At 43.6% G+C, this 18,765-nt stretch overlaps 1 protein-coding gene across 9 annotated transcripts in view; it reads right to left on the bottom strand.

Moving 5' to 3' along the window:
* The window catches only part of REPS1 (RALBP1 associated Eps domain containing 1), a 234,711-nt gene that overhangs the window by 197,471 nt on the left and 18,475 nt on the right, over positions 1 to 18,765 (bottom strand). For all 9 annotated transcript variants that reach the window (XM_033938631.1, XM_033938627.1, XM_033938628.1 and 6 more), the window contains exon 3: positions 9,109 to 9,299. In XM_033938631.1, coding sequence (XP_033794522.1) covers positions 9,109 to 9,299 — 191 coding nt within the window. The remainder of the gene's footprint in view (positions 1 to 9,108; positions 9,300 to 18,765) is intronic.

Here is an 18,765-nt window from a genome sequence, read left to right as displayed (position 1 = left end):
GTCACAAGTACCTGGCAAAATCGCAAATAGTAGCAGCATTCCATGCTACCATCCAGTGTGTCTCAACAGCAGACTATGGACTTTTCCTCCAGGAACTTGTTCAAACCTTTTTTAAAACCAGCTACATTAGCTGCTCTTACCACGCCCCCTAGCAATGTGTTCCAAAGCTTAACTATTCTTTGAGGTAAAAAAAAATATATCTTCCTCCTATCACTTTTAAAAGTATTACTCTGTAACTTCATTGAGTGTCTCTTAGTTTTTGTAAACCCTGATGTAGTAAAAAATCAATCCACTTGTACCCATTCTACAACACTCAGGATTTTGTATATTTCAATCATATCTCCCCTCAATCATCTTCTTTCCAAGCTGAAGAGCCCTTACCTCTCTAGTTTCTCCTCATACAAGAGGAGTTCCATCCCCATAATCATCGTAGTCATTCTTTGAACTTTTTCTAGTGCCGCTATATTTGATTTGAGATAAGAAGACCAGAACTGAATGCAAACTGCATGAGGTCACACCATTGAGCTATACAGAGGCATTTTAACATTCTTAGTCTTGTTAACCATCCATTTTCTAATAATTCCTAGCATCCTGATTGCCTTCTTGACCACTGCCACTACCACACATTGGGCAGAAGGCTTCAACGTATTGTCTACGATGACACCCAGATCCTTTTCTTGAGCGCTGACCCACAAGGTGGTTCCTAGCATCCAATAACTATGATTTGGATTATTCTTCCCAATGTGCATCACTTTGCATTTGTCCATATTAAATTTCATCTGTCATTTGGACGCCCAGCCTTCCAATTTCCTAAGGTCTTTCTGCAGTTTTTCACAGTCCGCATGCGTTTTAAAAACTTTGAACAGTTTAGAGTCATCTGCAAATTTAATCACCTCGCTCGTAGTTCCAATTTCTAGAACATTTATAAATACGTTAAATAGCACTGGTCCCAGCAACACTATTTACCCTTTTCCACTGATAGAAATGACCATTCAACCCCACACTCTGTTTTCTGTCCGATAACCAGTTTTTAATCCACAATTGAACATTGTCTCCTCTCTCATGAATTTTCTCAGGAGCCTCTCAAGAGGAACTTTGTCAAAAGCCTTCTGGAAATCTAGATACATATATATAACATATAGTACAATCCCCCCTCCAATTTGATCCACTCTATTATTGAAATATAATTTGTACCCAACAGATCTATGAGATGCCTATTATCGTATATATACTTGAATATAAATCGATCCGAATATAACAACCATTTTTAGTGCATCTAGCCCTCAGTGCAAGTCTTGAAGCCCATGCTGAGTAGTAAGACAGATATGATCAACTCTCAGATTATCTTCTGAACAAATCACTAATGCTACCAAGATCAGCTCCCAGGGGTCATGCATCAAGATTAAAGATTATCTTGTTCAACTGGGCTTACAGTTATTGGTAAAATGTATTTTAACAACAGCAGAAAACCTCCTTCTGCTGTTGTTGGATACTTGTTATGGAAGTACCGTATTTTCACGCATATAACGCGCGCGTTATACGCGTTTTTACCTACCGCGCATACCCCTCGCGCGTTATATGCGTGAGCGCGGTATACAAAAGTTTTAAAACATAGTTCCCACCCCGCCCGACGCCCGATTCACCCCCCCCAGCAGGACCGCTCGCACCCCCACCCCGAACGACCGCTCGCACGCGCTCCCACCCGCACCCGCATCCACGATCGGAGCAAGAGGGAGCCCAAGCCCTCTTGCCCGGCCGACTCCCCGACGTCCGATACATCCCCCCCCCGGCAGGACCACTCGCACCCCCACCCCGAAGGACCGCCGACTTCCCGACAATATCGGGCCAGAAGGGAGCCCAAACCCTCCTGGCCACAGCGACCCCCTAACCCCACCCCGCACTACATTACGGGCAGGAGGGATCCCAGGCCCTCCTGCCCTCGACGCAAACCCCCCTCCCCCCCAATGACCGCCCCCCCCAAGAACCTCCGACCGCTCCCCCAGCCGACCCGCGACCCCCTGGTGACCCCCACGACCCCCCCACCCCCCTTCCCCGTACCTTTGGTAGTTGGCCGGACAGACGGGAGCCAAACCCGCCTGTCCGGCAGGCAGCCAACGAAGGAATGAGGCCGGATTGGCCCATCCATCCTAAAGCTCCGCCTACTGGTGGGGCCTAAGGCGCGTGGGCCAATCAGAATAGGCCCTGGAGCCTTAGGTCCCACCTGGGGGCGCGGCCTGAGGCACATGGGCCCAACCCGACCATGTGCCTCAGGCCGCGCCCCCAGGTGGGACCTAAGGCTCCAGGGCCTATTCTGATTGGCCCACGCGCCTTAGGCCCCACCAGTAGGCGGAGCTTTAGGATGGATGGGCCAATCCGGCCTCATTCCTTCGTTGGCTGCCTGCCGGACAGGCGGGTTTGGCTCCCGTCTGTCCGGCCAATTACCAAAGGTACGGGGAAGGGGGGTGGGGGGGTCGTGGGGGTCGCCAGGGGGGTCACGGGTCGGCTGGGGGAGCGGTCGGAGGTTCTTGGGGGGGCGGTCGTTGGGGGGGAGGGGGGTTTGCGTCGAGGGCAGGAGGGCCTGGGATCCCTCCTGCCCGTAATGTAGTGCGGGGTGGGGTTAGGGGGTCGCCGTGGCCAGGAGGGTTTGGGCTCCCTTCTGGCCCAACTACCAAAGGTACGGGGAAGGGGGGTGGGTGGGTCGTGGGGGTCGCCAGGGGGGGTCGCGGGTCGGCTGGGGGGGCGGTCGGAGGTTCTTGGGGGGGGGGGGCGGTCGGTGGGGGGGGGGGGGTTTGCGTCGAGGGCAGGAGGGCCTGGGATCCCTCCTGCCCGTAATGTAGTGCGGGGTGGGGTTAGGGGTCGCCGTGGCCAGGAGGATTTGGGCTCCCTCCTGGCCCGATATTGTTGGGGAGTCGGCGGTCCTTCGGGGGGAGGGATGTATCGGACGTCGGGGGGGGGCATCAGGCTTTCAGGATGGGGACAGACCTTCAAGGGGGGACAGTGCACGGAAGTCAGGGGGGGTGAACGGAGAGTCGGAAAGTCAGGGCGGGCGAAAGGAGCGTCGGGCAGCATGCGCGGTATACCCGTGAGCGCGGTATACCAAAGTTTTTGTACATATCATCGTGATTTCTGCGCGCTATACCCGTGTGCGCGTTTTATACGGGTGCGCGTTATTTGCGTGAAAATACGGTACTCTTTTCTTTCAAAGATGTATTTTGAGCCTGCTCTGAGATTGAGTCACTTTAGATAACATCCTGGAAAATCAAGTAACTTACTTGAAAGAAATGTTATCTATGAACATCAAGAGAAAAGTTCTCATATATGAATGACATCATCCAACAAAGACCATGTGAGGAAAGCACACACGTTGCTTTACTACAGCAAGATATTTGAGCTTGACTATACATGTCAAAAAATAATGATAGTGGAAGAAGTAGATGTGAAAAATGAGAAAACATCACCCCACCCCTAAATTAATGAGAACTTCCATTTTTCCTATGTTTAGAATTTGATTACTGTATATTAAATGTTTAAGAAAATAGTGACAAGCTCTCCTGTTTCCTCAAGAATAAGTTATTAGGTTAATAGCTTTATTGCATTATTTGTTATATCGTTTTACTGTATTATCTGATTTTTGATTCACTGATATAATTACCAACCTGAAGCTGATTTACTACTCAAATCAAAAATAGAAATAAATTCAATAAAATGAGCAATCCCCTGCAAGAGAAATGCCAGAATATTTTATCTTGAGGGGTGACCAACTCAACAGAAAGCAAAAAGAAAAAAAAAAAAGGCAGCTGTGCCTGACTGCAGTAATTGTTGCACCTGTACAGTCAAATTAAAAAATGCACTGGACCATTTCCTCTGGAACCTCCACTCCAAGTTAATCCATTTTGGAACTCGACGTGGGAGTTTTTAAACAGTTTTTCCCACACAGCAAGTTTCATCAGTTGCCCCAACAATCCACTAAATGGTGAGCTAATCGATATTGTGCACCTGGATTTTCAAAATGCATCGACAAAGTATCTCATGAACAACTCCTGAGGAAGTCAGAAAGTCATGGGATAGGAGGTAGGGAAAGATTAGGTTTTTACCTCAGTAATTTATTTATTTAATTACTTTTATAGCCCATCCTCCCCAGGAGCCCAGAACGGGTCACAAATGGACATCCACAGTATGATTGGAGACAGACAACATAGGTGAACATTAGACAGGACAGCTAACAGAGGCATGCAGGTTAAGAGTCCAAGACATTTTATGCAACAGAGTAAGCCATTACTAGGACCTGTTAGAGGCCTAGATCCGAGGTATGTGTTGGTTAGTGAATAAGTTTTTACTGCCCTTCAGAAGGGTAGTAAGCTGTTTATTGTTCTGATGGGAAGAGAGAGCTGGTTCCATAGTTTGGTCACATTTCGGGACTATGATCGTCTCTGAGCCATTTCCAGTTGGCCTGCATAGCTGGAGTTCAAGTTCGGATCGGAGCAGCCTCGACGGATGGTAAATGGGGCGTTTCCTGCAATGGAATCGCTTGAAGATGGCTCTCTTCTTTATTGGTAGTCAATGCAATTCATTCAGTATGGTCGAAGGGGCTGAGGTTTTTCAGGAGTCTAACAGCTAGTTGACATGACACATTATACTGCTTTCCCGACATTGCCCCCTTTTCCCATCCGTGTACAGGGCTTATACTTACCTGGGGGCTTTGATCACCCTGCCCCATCACTTCTAGTTTAAAGCCCTCTTCAGTAGATTAGCCAGTCTGCTGCCAAAGATACTTCTTCCCTTCTTTGATAGATGCACACCATCCCTACTCAGCAGCCCATGGAAAATCATCCCATGGTCCAGGTAGCCAAAACGCTCTCAATGACACCATACACGTAGCCATGCATTCATCTCCAGGATGCAAGCTTCCCTGTCCTGGCCTTTACCCTCGACAGGGAGAATGGATGAGAATACCACCTGCGCAGCTGTCTGCTTCACCTTCTCTCCCAAAGCCACAAAGTCGCTTTTGATACGTTTGCAGGGGTACCTGGCAGTATCGTTAGTACCAATGTGGATGAGCAGCATCGGATAATAGTCATTAGGCTTGATGAGTCTCGGCAAATTCTCCATTACATCTTGGATTTTGGCACCAGGCAGACAACATACCTCTCGTGACATTTTTACTGTATTATTGTATTTCACTGATTGTCCAGCTCTTTTTAGTATAAACTGCCTAGAACTTTTGGTTTTGGCGGTATAAAAAAATAAAGTTATTATCATGTCTGGTCTGCAGATGGATTCTTCTGTACCCCTCAGAAGGGAATTGCCAACTACCACTACCTTACGCCTCCTAGTGGTCACAGATTTCAAGCTTTGGTTCTTCCTCTCCTTGGGATGCTCTTATCTTCTCCACTCCCAGGACAGCATACCGGTTCTTCACTTCAAGGGCAGGGGGAGTCACCAATCTTGCAGTGTTCAGTAATCAAGAGTCTAGCTGTCTTCCCTCAGCACCAATGGGTTGGGGAAGAGGCTGAGGAGAAATTTTGGCCATGCACTCTAGAAGCACGTCAAAAAGAATGAGCTGGCTTCTGAGAAGCCGAAGACTGGGACTTTTGAGGTCTCTATTGTTTTTGTTTCTTCTGTAGTAGAAGCTTTGTAGAAGAGGATGTGGCTGGATGCTTTCTCTTCTATGAATAAGAAGTAGGTTTTGAAGCAGGTTTAGATTGGTGACTCTTAGTCTTAGATCTGTTTAAAGAGTTTCAGTTCTGCTCATGGGATGCCTCTTGTATAAGGAAATACTAAAAAGGTTAGGGATCTTCAATTTGGAAAAGAGACGGCTGAGAGAAGATATGATTGAAGTCTACAAAATCCTGAGTGGAGTAGAACGGGTACAAGTGGATCGATTTTTCACTCCGTCAAAAATTACAAAGACTAAGGGACACTCAATGAAACTGCAAGGAAATAATTTTAAAATCTAATGGGAGGAAATATTTTTTCACTCAGATAACAATTAAGTTCTGGAACGTGTTGCCAGAGGTTGCGCTAAAAGCGGATAGCATAGCTGGTTTTAAGAAAGGGTTGGAGAAATTCCTGGAGGAAAAGTCCAAAGTCTGTTATTGAGAAAGACATGGGGAAAGCCTCTGCTTGCCCTGGATCAGTAGCATGGAATATTGCTACTCTTTGGGTTTTGGCCAGGTACTAGTGACCTGGATTGGCCACCGTGAGAACGGGCTACTGGGCTTGATGGACCTTTGGTCTGAACCAGTAAGGCTATTCTTATGTTCTTATGTTCTAATAAGATTTTGAGTAGCAATGCCTCTATCCTCTCACCAAAGAGTTCTTAACCAAGACATGGGATGTTTGCTAAGTGATCTTGAAGATTAATGTCCATGTTGGAAACTCGCAGCCAAGCAAGGTGCCTCATAGCAACAGGTATGGCAGATGTTCTAAATGTGAGTTCAAAAGCATCAAATGTGGTCCTTGCCATATATTTTCTTGTTTGAAGTAGACTGTGTGAGTTTTGCTGAAAATCTGCAAGACAGTCTGAGGTAATATGTTGTTCAAAATCAGCTAACTTCTTTACAAGATGTTGAAGGTAAAAAGACATATAAAGTTGTAATTAAGAACTCTTGTTAGCTAACATAGAATTTTGGTAAAGACAGCGACCACATTTATCCACAGTATGACCCTCCTGGGTGCTGGTGCTACAGAAGCGTAAACTATGGAACTGGAAGATTTTTTTTAAGGGTTAATTCCACAAGAAACGATTGATGTTGTAGTTGCAGCTTCTCAAAGCCAGGACAAAATATTACTCTGTAGCATGAATCAATCTTTCTTGGAGCTATAGTGACATAAAGAGAAGTCTCCCACATTTAAAGAGTGCCTCTGTGAGAAGACCATGTAAAGGCAACTTAAAAAATAATAAAAGGTGGCAAAATGCCAAAAGAAGTACATTGACAGGAAGGTAATGCATGTTGGACAGATTCCAGGAAAAAAACACTTCTTCGCTCCGTGGATCACGTCACCCACATGTGAGCATATGCTGTCTGCTTTTCCTAGGATAATTCATGCTCTACAAGCTGCTTGATAATTAGGAATGAACAGCCATAAAATGTGTGGGGGGTTTTGTTCCAAATGAATTTCAAGAGTGTGCACTGTATATAAAGAGGGCATACTTTTCTTAAAGAATGAGCACTCTCTTCCAAATAATGCACATGTACACAAACTATGAGAAAAGAATATGCACGTTTTATTCATAGAGCATCCTCTTTAAGAAGGCATACTTATCTGAAAATCAAATTTAGTCACAAATGGCCCATCCCTATTGTCAATTTTTCGTCAGGTTTCATGCTGTACCTGGAAAGAAGGGAGGCATGTACGACTATATATGTACTCAGAAAAGAGTACAGTCAAACCTCGGTTTGTGAGTAACCCGGTTTGCGAGTGTTTTGCAAGATGAGCAAAACATTCTTGCAAAACGTATCTCACAAACCGAGTGTTGACTCGATTTGCGAGCACCCCCCGATAACCAGCATCGCTCCTCCCGCTTGCAAAGGGCCCCCTCCCGCTCGAATCGGCACCCCCCACCCGCGAGAACAGGAACCCCCCGCCCGACCAACTTTAACTCACCCCCCCCTTTGGCATCGGCACGCAGCCCACAAGAGCCGGTGCCGCTTGAAGATCTTCTTCCCAGTCTCTGCCGGCTTTGAGCATGCATCTGCGCATGCTCAAGCTCTTCTAATTCTCGGCGAGAGGGAGAATTAGAAGAGCTTGAGCATGCGCAGATGCATGCTCAAAGCCGGCAGAGACTGGGAAGAAGATCTTCAAGCGGCACCAGCTCTTGTGGGCTGCATGCCGGTGCCAAAGGGGGGGTGAGTTAAAGTTGGTCGGGCGGGGGGTGCCTGTTCTCACGGGGGGTGCCGGATCACACGAGGGGGGGGGAACTTTGCGAGCGGGGGGGGGGGGGCAGCGCCCTGGCCTCGGAGGGGGGTAGGGGTGGGAACGTATCAAAGCGAGTTTCCATTATTTCCTATGGGGAAACTCGCTTTGATAAACGAGCATTTTGGATTACGAGCATGCTCCTGGAATGGATTATGCTCGTAATCCAAGGTACCACTGTACATGTGTAGAGCCATTGCTGGTGTCCATTGTTTCTGTGATGTGATGAGCTCAAGGTCCATGTGGACCTGAACATGAGGCAGTGGTAAGTTTCTCCCATGGAATGCCTGACTAGGTCTGAAGGTTAATTGAAGGTCTGAAGATTAATTGAAGCAATAAAAATACAAGTGGGGAATGCATGCAGAGAATGGCTTTTCAAATTCTTTCTAACCTTTCTGTGCTCGTGTCTGTAGTTATGTTGCCCATATTTTTCTGTCTTACATCAGTATAAGGAAAGGCAGTTTCAAAGAGTGAATTTGTGAACTGCTTTGTTTCACTATGTAATTTTTATGCTGCAGAAGCTGGAACTGTTTCTCCTACAGAAATACACTGGGCTGTTTCTGGGAGAACAGGTGGAGAAAGGGAGACTTATTTTTCTGTAACCCCCAGATCAGTCTGGCCTATTTTTAACCCTGATGTGTCTTTTCACTGTTTTTCCCATGCCAAGTTTTATCCTATGCTAATTAAATTTCTGAAAATTATTTTGTTCACAGACTGATTGAAAGGGATTCAAGCAGTTGCGTAGCAAGGGTGAGAGAAGCCCCCCCACCACACATGCCTTCCTTCCCCCATACCTCTAGTTGAAGTTGATGCTTGCGGTGGTCAACCATATGCTCCTCGCAACTCCACTGGCTCTCCCTCTTTGACGTCACTTCCTATGCATGGCACCTGGAAGTGATCAGCGGGAGAGCTGACAGGGCCGTGAGGAGCATGTTGTTGACTGCTGCGAGCAACTTCAACTAGTGGTATGGGGGAAGGGGGCACGTGCGTGGCAAGGGGAGGAGTGGGAAGAGACGGGGAAGGGGGGGCAGAGAGGAGGAGGGATGCTGGCGCCCCTACCAACATGGCGCCCGGGGCCACCCCCCTTTACTATGCCACTGGATTCAAGAATTGTATGTCTAACAAGTCTTTTCAATTTCTGTTGTGTTGGAAAAAAGAAAAATCCTGAAATGTAGTATGCTATGTAGTTACCTGCTGTTCAGTTGATGCACGTATCACTTCATGGCTTACAGAGCCTTTTTTGGCTTGGATTCTGCCAGGTGGGGGAGGAATAACACCTGAGTAAGAAGCTTGATTTTCGGCATCAGATGAATATAAAGCTGAATGTCTTGACTCCTGCTCATTCTTTGATGCTACAAATCTTGGCAAAGGGAGGTCCTTTACTGTTAAAACAGCAATTGTACAAATCAATGCACTATGCCTTCAACAACTGCAGTCAACTTGCCATTCTTATCTAACTTATCCGATAAATGCATCCCAATAGATTGTATTAGCATAAGGCATCCCAACAGTTTGTATTGAGTGCCTGCAAGACATTCTGCATTGATATTATTTAAAATTTGTATTCACTTAGCTCCCACAGAAGTTGATCATCATAAAAATATTACAAATGACAGATCAGTAACATTTTTGCTACCATTGCTTTCCTCTCATTTGAAGAGGCTTAACATCTTTCAGGTAAGTCTTCTCAGATTAGAAAACAAGCCTCATATGTAGGTCATGTGATTTGCATCATGCTCAGCTGGAATCATTCTAAGATGCCCCCAAATAGAAGAAGTGGACAAACTATGATCTACTGCAGCGTTTCCCAATTTCAAGCCAAGTACCTCCAAAGTCAACCAAATTTCATTAGAGTATCCTCAAGCTCCTAACAGCAGAGATTTTGAAATGGACTTTTATTTCAATTTTTTAAAATTATTCAAGTTTAAAGAGCAAGTAAAACAAAGAACACTTCTAACACCCATCTCTAAACCCTCAGTTGCACTCTACTCCTTCTCTTCCTACTTGCCCTTGAGGGTGTCTTATGAGGGTGGTTTGAAAAGAAAAAAAAAATGTAGTCTCCATTGAGGGCCACACACTTAAACCAGCAAGTTTTCAGTTTTTTCATAAGTTATTTTTCTTACGATACGAAAGAAACTGGAAACTCATCGGAGACTATGTCGTTTTAACTTGCTTTTTTTTTTTTTTTTTTACCAAACTTTTCAAATCACTCTCATATTATTAAATAGTAGGCAACACACTAACAAATACAGGTTACTGCCCCACCTGCTCCGTCAGAAATAGCCCAGTGCATTTCTACGGGAGAAGCAGTTCTAGCTCCTGTAGCATAGAAATTGAATACAGTGAAAGGTAGCAGTAAGGAAATTCACCCTTTCAGTTGGCAAAACAAAAACAAAAAATGAGGATACTATAATCATAGATACACTTTATAAGTTTACAAGAGGAGCTCAGAACCATGAGTTGGTATAGAAATCACAAACAGGGACAAACCCTAAAGTGTGTTTCAATATGTCTATCATTGCTTCATCTTGAATTAATATAAAGATGTTTCATATGATTTAAACACTACTTTCTAATAGAACTGTTTATAAATACGTTGCAAGTGTTCATGAAAAAACTTTTTTTGTAATTTTTAAAAAAGATTTTTTGATGATCTGATATATTTCACTCTTATATAAACTGGCCCCTTGACAGATTGTGTGTTCCTATAAAATTAGTAAAAATGGAAGATTAGGTTTTTACCTTCGATAATCTTTCTGTTAGTCCCTATAGGATTCCATACGCTAGGTGTTCAATCCCAACCCGCAATCTGGGAATTGCAGAAATCCAACACTTTTCTGAGCACATGCTCCTGCTCCTTAGAGTGAGATCTAGAGCCATCTGCAGTTGAGTCGCAAAGCCAAGCAACATTACCTGAAATCCATGACAAGGGAGGTACGAGGGAAGATCCCCAGCAACAAACAATTTCAGAACTGGTCTGCTCTGCAAAACATGCAACAATTAACAGGCACAAAGGCAACCCAGAAAAACACTGAGGAACAATATAGAACCAACCTGCTATGTGCAACGAGTATCCACATGAGACAGCCTTCAGTTAAGCATATTCACAAAAGTGGATCCGTCAACTGGCTGTAAATTCTTCAAGCCTGCAAGAGAATAATCGAGGCAGAAAGAAGGCGGCTATTCTAAACAATTGAGCATACATAGAGAGGGGGGTCATATGGAATCCTACAGGGACTAATAGAAAGAAGATTATCAAATGTAAAAACCTAATCTTCCATTCTGTTACGTCTCTTCCGGATTCTACGCACTAGGTGACGTACTAAAGCAATGGTAGAAGCTAAGAAGGGACAGAAGAGCCTGCCCTTAACACCGAGGTCCCCAAAACAGCATCTGAGCGAATCATCACATCCACTTGGTAAAACTGGGAAAGGTATGAAGAAAGGACCAAGTAGCCGCCCTGCAAATTTCATCTAGATGAATCGTGTGAGATTCCGCTCATGACACAGCAACACTTCTTAATCAAGTGGGTCTTAAGAAAAACCAGTGGCTACTTGCTGTGAATGATGTAAGTTACAGAAAATGGCCAGTCGAACCCATTGAGTTATCGAGGACTTCAACAGGAGCCGACCACAGCGAAACACAGCAGACAGGACAAAGAGGTGATAAGACAGCCGGAAATCATTAGTCCTCTCCAAATAGTGGAGCATGACTCTCCTGACCTCCAACTTGCGTGAGATCTGATCCTGTCACTCTGAGTCTAAGGAAGAAAACACAGGCAAACGAATCTCCTGGTTAACATGGAAGGCGGAAACAACCTTCGCTAGAAAGGAAGAACAACTCCTGCGTCAGCATTGTCAGAGAATACTCGTTCCACTGTTCCTTTCAGAATGGGCTGGAGAGCGAGGAACTGCAACTGAATTGTCCGGAGCTCCAAATGACTCATTGACAAATGTTTCAGACAAGGAATCCACTGTCCCTGAATGGAGCCGTCCCTACATTGAGCACCCAAACCCGACAGGTTGGCATCCATCATAATAATCATCCACTCTGAGATCTGAAGACGCCTGCCCTGGCGGAAAGTCTCCCCCTGAAGCCACCAGCTCAAACTGCTGCAAGCCTGTACCATCCTGAGGAGCAGCAGCTGAAGGGAATGATGCTGTGGAGACCACCAAGAGAGGAAGGACTGCTGTAAAGGGCACATGTGCGCTCTGGTCCAGGGGACAGCTTCCAAGGAGGCGGTTATTGACCCCATTACCTGCAGACAAGGCCAGGCTGTGGAAGCCGGACAGTCCAGAAGATCTCCGATTGGAAGATTAGGTTTATACCTTCGATAATCTTCTGTTAGACCCTGGAGGATTCCATACACTAGGTTTTTCATCCCTGGGAATGTCTCTGGGATAAAAAACCTAGCGTATGGAATCCGGAGGGAACGTAACAGAACTGCTGGTGAAGTATGTGTCTGTGCACCTCAGGAAGAAATACAGAACTCTGCCGGTGTTGAAAAGAAGGCCCATAGACTCAAAGGACTGAGACGGCGTCAACTGGCTCTACTGGAAGTTGACAATCCAACCTAAAGCCTGTAGCAGTGACACCACCGTCTCCACCTCACTTTCACACTCCTGTCAAAATGCAGCCCAGATCAACTAATCATCCAAGAAAGGAGGAACCGGAACACCCTGCTGGCGGAGAAAAGCCGCCACAACTACCATTTCTTTGGTGAAAGCATGGGCCAAAGGGAAGATCTGCGAACCGAAAATGCTGTTGCAGACCATGGAAACACAGAAATCTGTAATACTCTGGAAATATTGGAATATGGAGGAAAGCCTTCATAAGATCAAAGGATACTAGAACTCCCCAGGAGACAGCAGCAATGACTGTACTCACAGCTTCCATTCGGAAATAAGGAATGCACAGGAAGCAAAATTTGGCAGCTAAAATTTAATGCTAAGAAATGCAAGGTCATGCATTTGGGCTGCAAAAACCCAAAGGAATGGTACAGTTTAGGAGGTGAAGAACTTATGTGCATGACAGAAGAGCGGGACTTGGGTGTGATTGTATGTGATGATCTTAAGGTGGCCAAACAGGTTGAAAAGGTGACGGCGAAAGCTAGAAGGATGCTAGGTTGCATAGGGAGAGGTATGGCTAGTAGGAAAAAGAAGGCATTGATGCCCTTGAATAAGACTTTGGCGAGACCTCATTTAGAATATTGTGTACAATTCTGGAGGCCGCACCTTCAAAAAAATATAAAAAGGATGGAGTTGGTCCAGCGGAAGGATACTAAAATGGTATCTTCATCATAAGGCGTATAGTATGGGGGCAGACTTAAAGAGCTAAATCTATATACTTTAGAGGAAAGGCGGGAGAAGGGAGATATGATAGAGAAGTTTAAATACCTATGTAATGTAAATACGCATTAGTTGAGTCCCTTTCATTTGAAAGGAAACTCTGCAATGAAAGGGCATAGGATGAAGATAAGAGACGATAGGCTCAGGAGTAATCTTAGGAAATACTTTTTTACAGAAAGGGTGAACAGTCTTCCGGAAGAGGTGGTGGAGAGAGACTGTGTCTGAATTCAAGAGGGCCTGGGATAGGCACATGGGATCTCTGAGAGAGAGAAATAGATGATGGTTACTGCAGATGGGCAGACTAGTTATATTCTCTGCTTTTATATTTTTATTGAAATGTATTCTCTGACTGCATTTTCACTGAAATGTAACAGTTCTCTTGATGTGAACCGCCCAGAATTATTGGTTGGACGGTATATAAAAAAAATAAAATTACTATTAAAAATTATCATCATGTTTCTATAACTGATATGAGATCCAGAGCAGGCCTCCAGTCCTCTGATCGTACTTTGGCATTGTGATACGATACCATCTCAGGCACAAGTTGTCAATAAAATGGACTTTGTTTTTCGTATGACCAAATTGACTGCTATGAAGCATCATAGGCTCAGCCGGTTTCTCCTTAGGTGGAAGCTGTATATTGACTGGACTCTTCAAAGGAGTTGTTGATTTGTTTTCCAGCTTTTATGTGTGACATCCAGAATCTGAGGGGGAGAGGGGAGGGTTGAGGGAGCCTATAGTACCATGTTTTTTTGCTTTCATGGTAGCCTTGTTTCAAAGAGTTATGTAACAACTGTTTTGGTGTGTGCTGATTTCTACTTGTAAAACTACTTGGCATGACCATAGACAGACGCGGCACTATGCAACCGCAAATAAATAAAACAATCCAGAAATCATTCGCAATCATGAGAAATCTGAGACAAGTCCGAAAATTCTTTGAAAGAACACAATTCCAACTTATAGTGCAATCCCTAATACTAGGTATATTGGACTACTGCAACATCCTCTTCCTTCCTTGCCCTGCAACGACGATTAGACAACTCCAAACAATCCAAAATACAGCTTTGAGACTCATCTATTCATTGAGAAAACATGATCACATCACTGAAGCCTTCATCAACTCACATTGGCTTCCAATCCAAGAAAGAATCCAATTCAAATTCTACTGCATATTATTTAAAACCCTACACGGAGACAGCCCATCATACTTGAACAATCGCCTCATCCAAGCACCCACTACCAGACACAGAAAAACGCACTCCCCATTCATACCCCCCCCAATCAAGGAAGTCAAAAGAACAAAACTACACGACGGCCTCCTAGCCACTCGAGCCGCAAGACTGGACAACCAAATCTCCAACCTTCTGATGACCACCCCAGACTATAGGACGTTCAGAAAAGAAATAAAAACCATACTTTTCAAGAAATTCCTGAAGCAGCAATAACATCACGACCTCTTAGTAACTCTAAAACTGACATTAGATCTACCCATTACCGCACTAATAATAACAAAAAAACCTCCACTGTGACCACCTTTTAATTCTTTTACAAACCACCTCACCCACAACAACACGTTAAATGTTTATAAGATCTACAACTTACCTCTCTAGCTAATCATTGTAACTCTGCTTTTTTAAATTAACCTTTTGTAATCCGCCTTGAACCGCAAGGTAATGGCGGAATAGAAATCCCTAATGTAATGTAATGTAATGTAATGCTAAAACTTTTCAATAAAAATTTATAAACAAAATACAGCAACCCAAGCCCCCCCCCCCTACAACTGCAAAATACCTGGCTTTAATAATCTTTTCCTTCTATTTTGGGTAGTTTTAGACATACCTGGAATTATACAAAATTTTATATTATAACATGGCATCTTTTGATAGAAATATTTTAAGAAAATCCGTGAATTCAAAACCAGACAAGCTGTCTCAAGAACAAGTACAAGTATACAATCCTTTATCCTAAAGTCTTGGAAACAGGTAAATTTCAGATATCAGAATGGTTATGTTATGTCAGAAAATGACAGACCAAAAGATTGCCAGCAGAAATGAAGTATGCTGACACTTCTGCCAAAAACCACATAAGGTTATACAATGCATCAGCAACAATCTGACCTAGCCAAAAGAAGTTGAGGAGGAGGATCCACAGCCTCATGCTCCAGCTTGCACAGGAGAGAGAGACAGGCGCATGTGACAAAGAAAGGGTCTTAAGCACCTGGGCCAATCAGAGCCTTAGGCCCTTCCCTGGCGCATCCCAGGATACACAATGAGGTGAGAGAATCACTTGGCAATGATAATCGCTCAGAGAGCTCATTTTAATATTAATGACCTTGCTGTACCACATTGCATGGAAGAATCAAAGACGGAATCAAATCAAAAAAGACCACGGTAAGCCATTTTGATAATCCACCACTAAAATACATGCACGCTAAACCAGCTGGAACTGGTTTAGCGAGCATGTTAAAGGCACATTTGAGTTTTGAGAATCTTACCCTGATGGAGTGGAAAGGGTAGATGTGAATTGCTTGTTCACTCTTTCAAAAAATACTAGGACTAGGGGGTCATGCAATGAAGTAGATTTAAAACAAAACAAAGAAAATATATCTTCATATAATGTGTAAAACTCTGGAATTCATTGCCAGAGAATGTGGTGAAATCAGTTAGCTTACCAGGATTAAAAAAAAAAAGATTTGGATAACTTCCTAAAAGAGAAGTCCATAGGCCTTTATTGAGATGGCTTGGGGAAATCCACTACTTATTCCTAGGATAAGCAGCATAAAATCTGTTTTACTACTTCGGATCTGGCTAGGTACTTGGGATCTGTGTTGGTCACTGTTGGAAACAGGATACTGGGCTTGATGGACCTTCGGTCTGTCCCAGTATCGCAATTCTTATGTTCTTATCAAAGGGCAAGCAAAGCACTCAGCTTGGGGAAACACTTGGATAAAGCAGTAGGGATTTCTTGAATTTCTGGAAGGAAGACTCCAATCAGACATCAAGGGAAGAATTATTCTACAAAGTAGAGGCAACACCACTAAAACAAGTATGAGAACTATCAAGCTGGACAACCAAACAAGAAGGAAAGATCAGGAGATTTTGCTGAAAGGGACAAAGTGCACAGACAGTTCTGTTTAACTTGGCCCATTTCAGACTTATGTCTTTTTACTGATTTTTCCCTCATGCCACTTTTTATCCTATTCCATTAAATTTTCAGAATGATTTTTCCCCCAGACAGACAGACAATCTGAACCTCTTTTGTATAATTCTTTCAAACTCTCATTGGATTAGAAAAAATAAAAAGCAATACAATCAAAAGGACAAGTTTTTAACATAAGAATAGCTTTACTGGTTCAGACTAATGATCCATCAAGCCCAGTAGCCCGCTCTCACGGTGGCCAATCAGGTCATTAGTACCTAGTCAAAACACAAGGAGTAGCAATATTTCATGATACCGATCCAGGGCAAGCAGTGGCTTCCCCCATGTCTTTCTCAATAACAGACTATGCACTTTTCCTCCAGGAAATTGTCCAAATCTTTCTTAAAACCAGCTACGCTATCCGCTCTTACCACAACCTCTGGCAATGCATTCCAGAGCTTGACTATTCTTTCAGTGAAAAAATATTTCCTCCTATTGGTTTTAAAAGTATTTCCCTGGAACTTCATTGAGTGTTCCCTAGTCTTTGTCATTTTTGACAGAGTGAAAAATTGATCCACTTGTACCCGTTCTACTCCACTCAGGATTTTGTAGACTTCAATCATATCTCCCCTGAGCTGTCGCTTTTCCAAGCTGAAAAGTTCTAACCTTTTTAGTCTTTCCTCATACAAGAGGAGTTCTAAGCCCTTTATCAAATTGGTCGCTCTTCTTTAAATCTTTTCTAGTGCCGCTATATCTTTCTTGAAATAAGGAGACCAGAATTGAATGCAATACTCTAGATGAGGTCACATCATGGAGTGATACAGGAGCATAATAACATTCTTAGTCTTGTTAACCATCCCTTTTTTAATAATTCCTAGCATCCTGTTTGCTTTTTTGGCCGCCACTACATATTGGGCAAAAGATTTCATCTTATTGTCTACAAAGACACCCAGATCCTTTTCTTGGGTGCTAAACCCCCCTCCCCTCCCCGGTGACCCTAGCATCCGGTAACTGTGATTTAGGTTATTCTTTCCAATATGAATCACTTTGCATTTGACCACATTAAATTTCATCTGCCACTTGGATACCCAGTCTTCCAACTTCCTAAGGTCTACCTGAATTTGTCACAATCTGAATGAGTTTTAACAACTTTGAACAGTTTAGTGTCATCTGCAAATTTAATCACCTCACTCGTTCCAATTTCCAGATCATTTATAAATAAGTTAAATTGTACCAATCTCAGGACAGATCCCTGCAGCACTTCACTATTTACTCTCCTCCACTGAGAAAAATGACCATTTAACCCTACCCTCTGTTTTCTATCCGATAACCAATTCCTAAACCACAACTGAACTTTGCCACCTATCTCATGACTCTTTAATTTTCTCAGGAGCCTCTCATGAGGAACTTTATCAAAAGCTTTCTGAAAATCTAGATATACTACATCAACCGGCTCACCTTTATCCACATGTTTATTCACACCTTCAAAGAAGTAAAGCAAATTGATGAGGCAAGATCTCACTCGGCTGAACCCATGCTGACTCTGTCTCATTAAATCATGTGTTCCACAATTCTATTTTTTATACGAGTTGTTTCCACATTTTGCCTGGCACGCAAGTCAGGTTTACTGGTCTGTAATTTCCCGGATCTCCCTGAAACCCTTTTTAAAAATCGGTTTAACACTGGCCACCCTCCAATCTTCAGGTACTACAGATGATTTTAGCAACAGGTTACAGATCACTAACAGCAAGTCAGCAATTTCATGTTTGAGTTCTTTTGTACCCTGGGATGTATACCATCCAGTCCAGGCGATTTATCACTTTTAACTTGTCGATTTGGCTTAGTACATCTTCCAGATTCACGGGTCTAAAAAAAACCTCCAAAATTTACTGCTAACTCGTTTTAATAGGTTATATTATTAGTCTTCAATTCACACCCTCAAGGGACAGTCCCAGAAGACTGTTGATAAACAAAATGTGCTGTAAATCACAAAAACCACAGCACTGCGATTTATAGCCAAAATGGAAAGGGGCACTTAGCTTCAGCACAGGATCCGCTCAGATACCAGCTACAGATGGCCCTTTCTTGATTACCCAATAAGGAATCCCTGTTTCGCTTGTCAAAGCTGCATCAGAGGTTTATCAACGAAATAGTGCTGCTGCGAATATATTTTTGCACAAAATCAATCCAAGTATCAAAATGGCACTGCAGCTCACAGACACCCAGATAGGGTTTAAAAGATAACTGAAATCACCCATTATTATACTGTTGCCTAATTCTCCAGCTTTCCTAATCTCTGAAAACATTTCTTCATCTGTCTGCTCATTTTGTCTAGGGAGACAGTAGTATAATCCTATCTTTA

The sequence above is a fragment of the Geotrypetes seraphini genome, chromosome 3 (assembly GCF_902459505.1).
Source record: "Geotrypetes seraphini chromosome 3, aGeoSer1.1, whole genome shotgun sequence".
Lineage (NCBI taxonomy): Eukaryota > Metazoa > Chordata > Amphibia > Gymnophiona > Dermophiidae > Geotrypetes > Geotrypetes seraphini.
The sequence above is the reverse complement of the archived record's forward strand: the minus strand, read 5'-3'. Positions and strand labels throughout refer to the sequence as shown.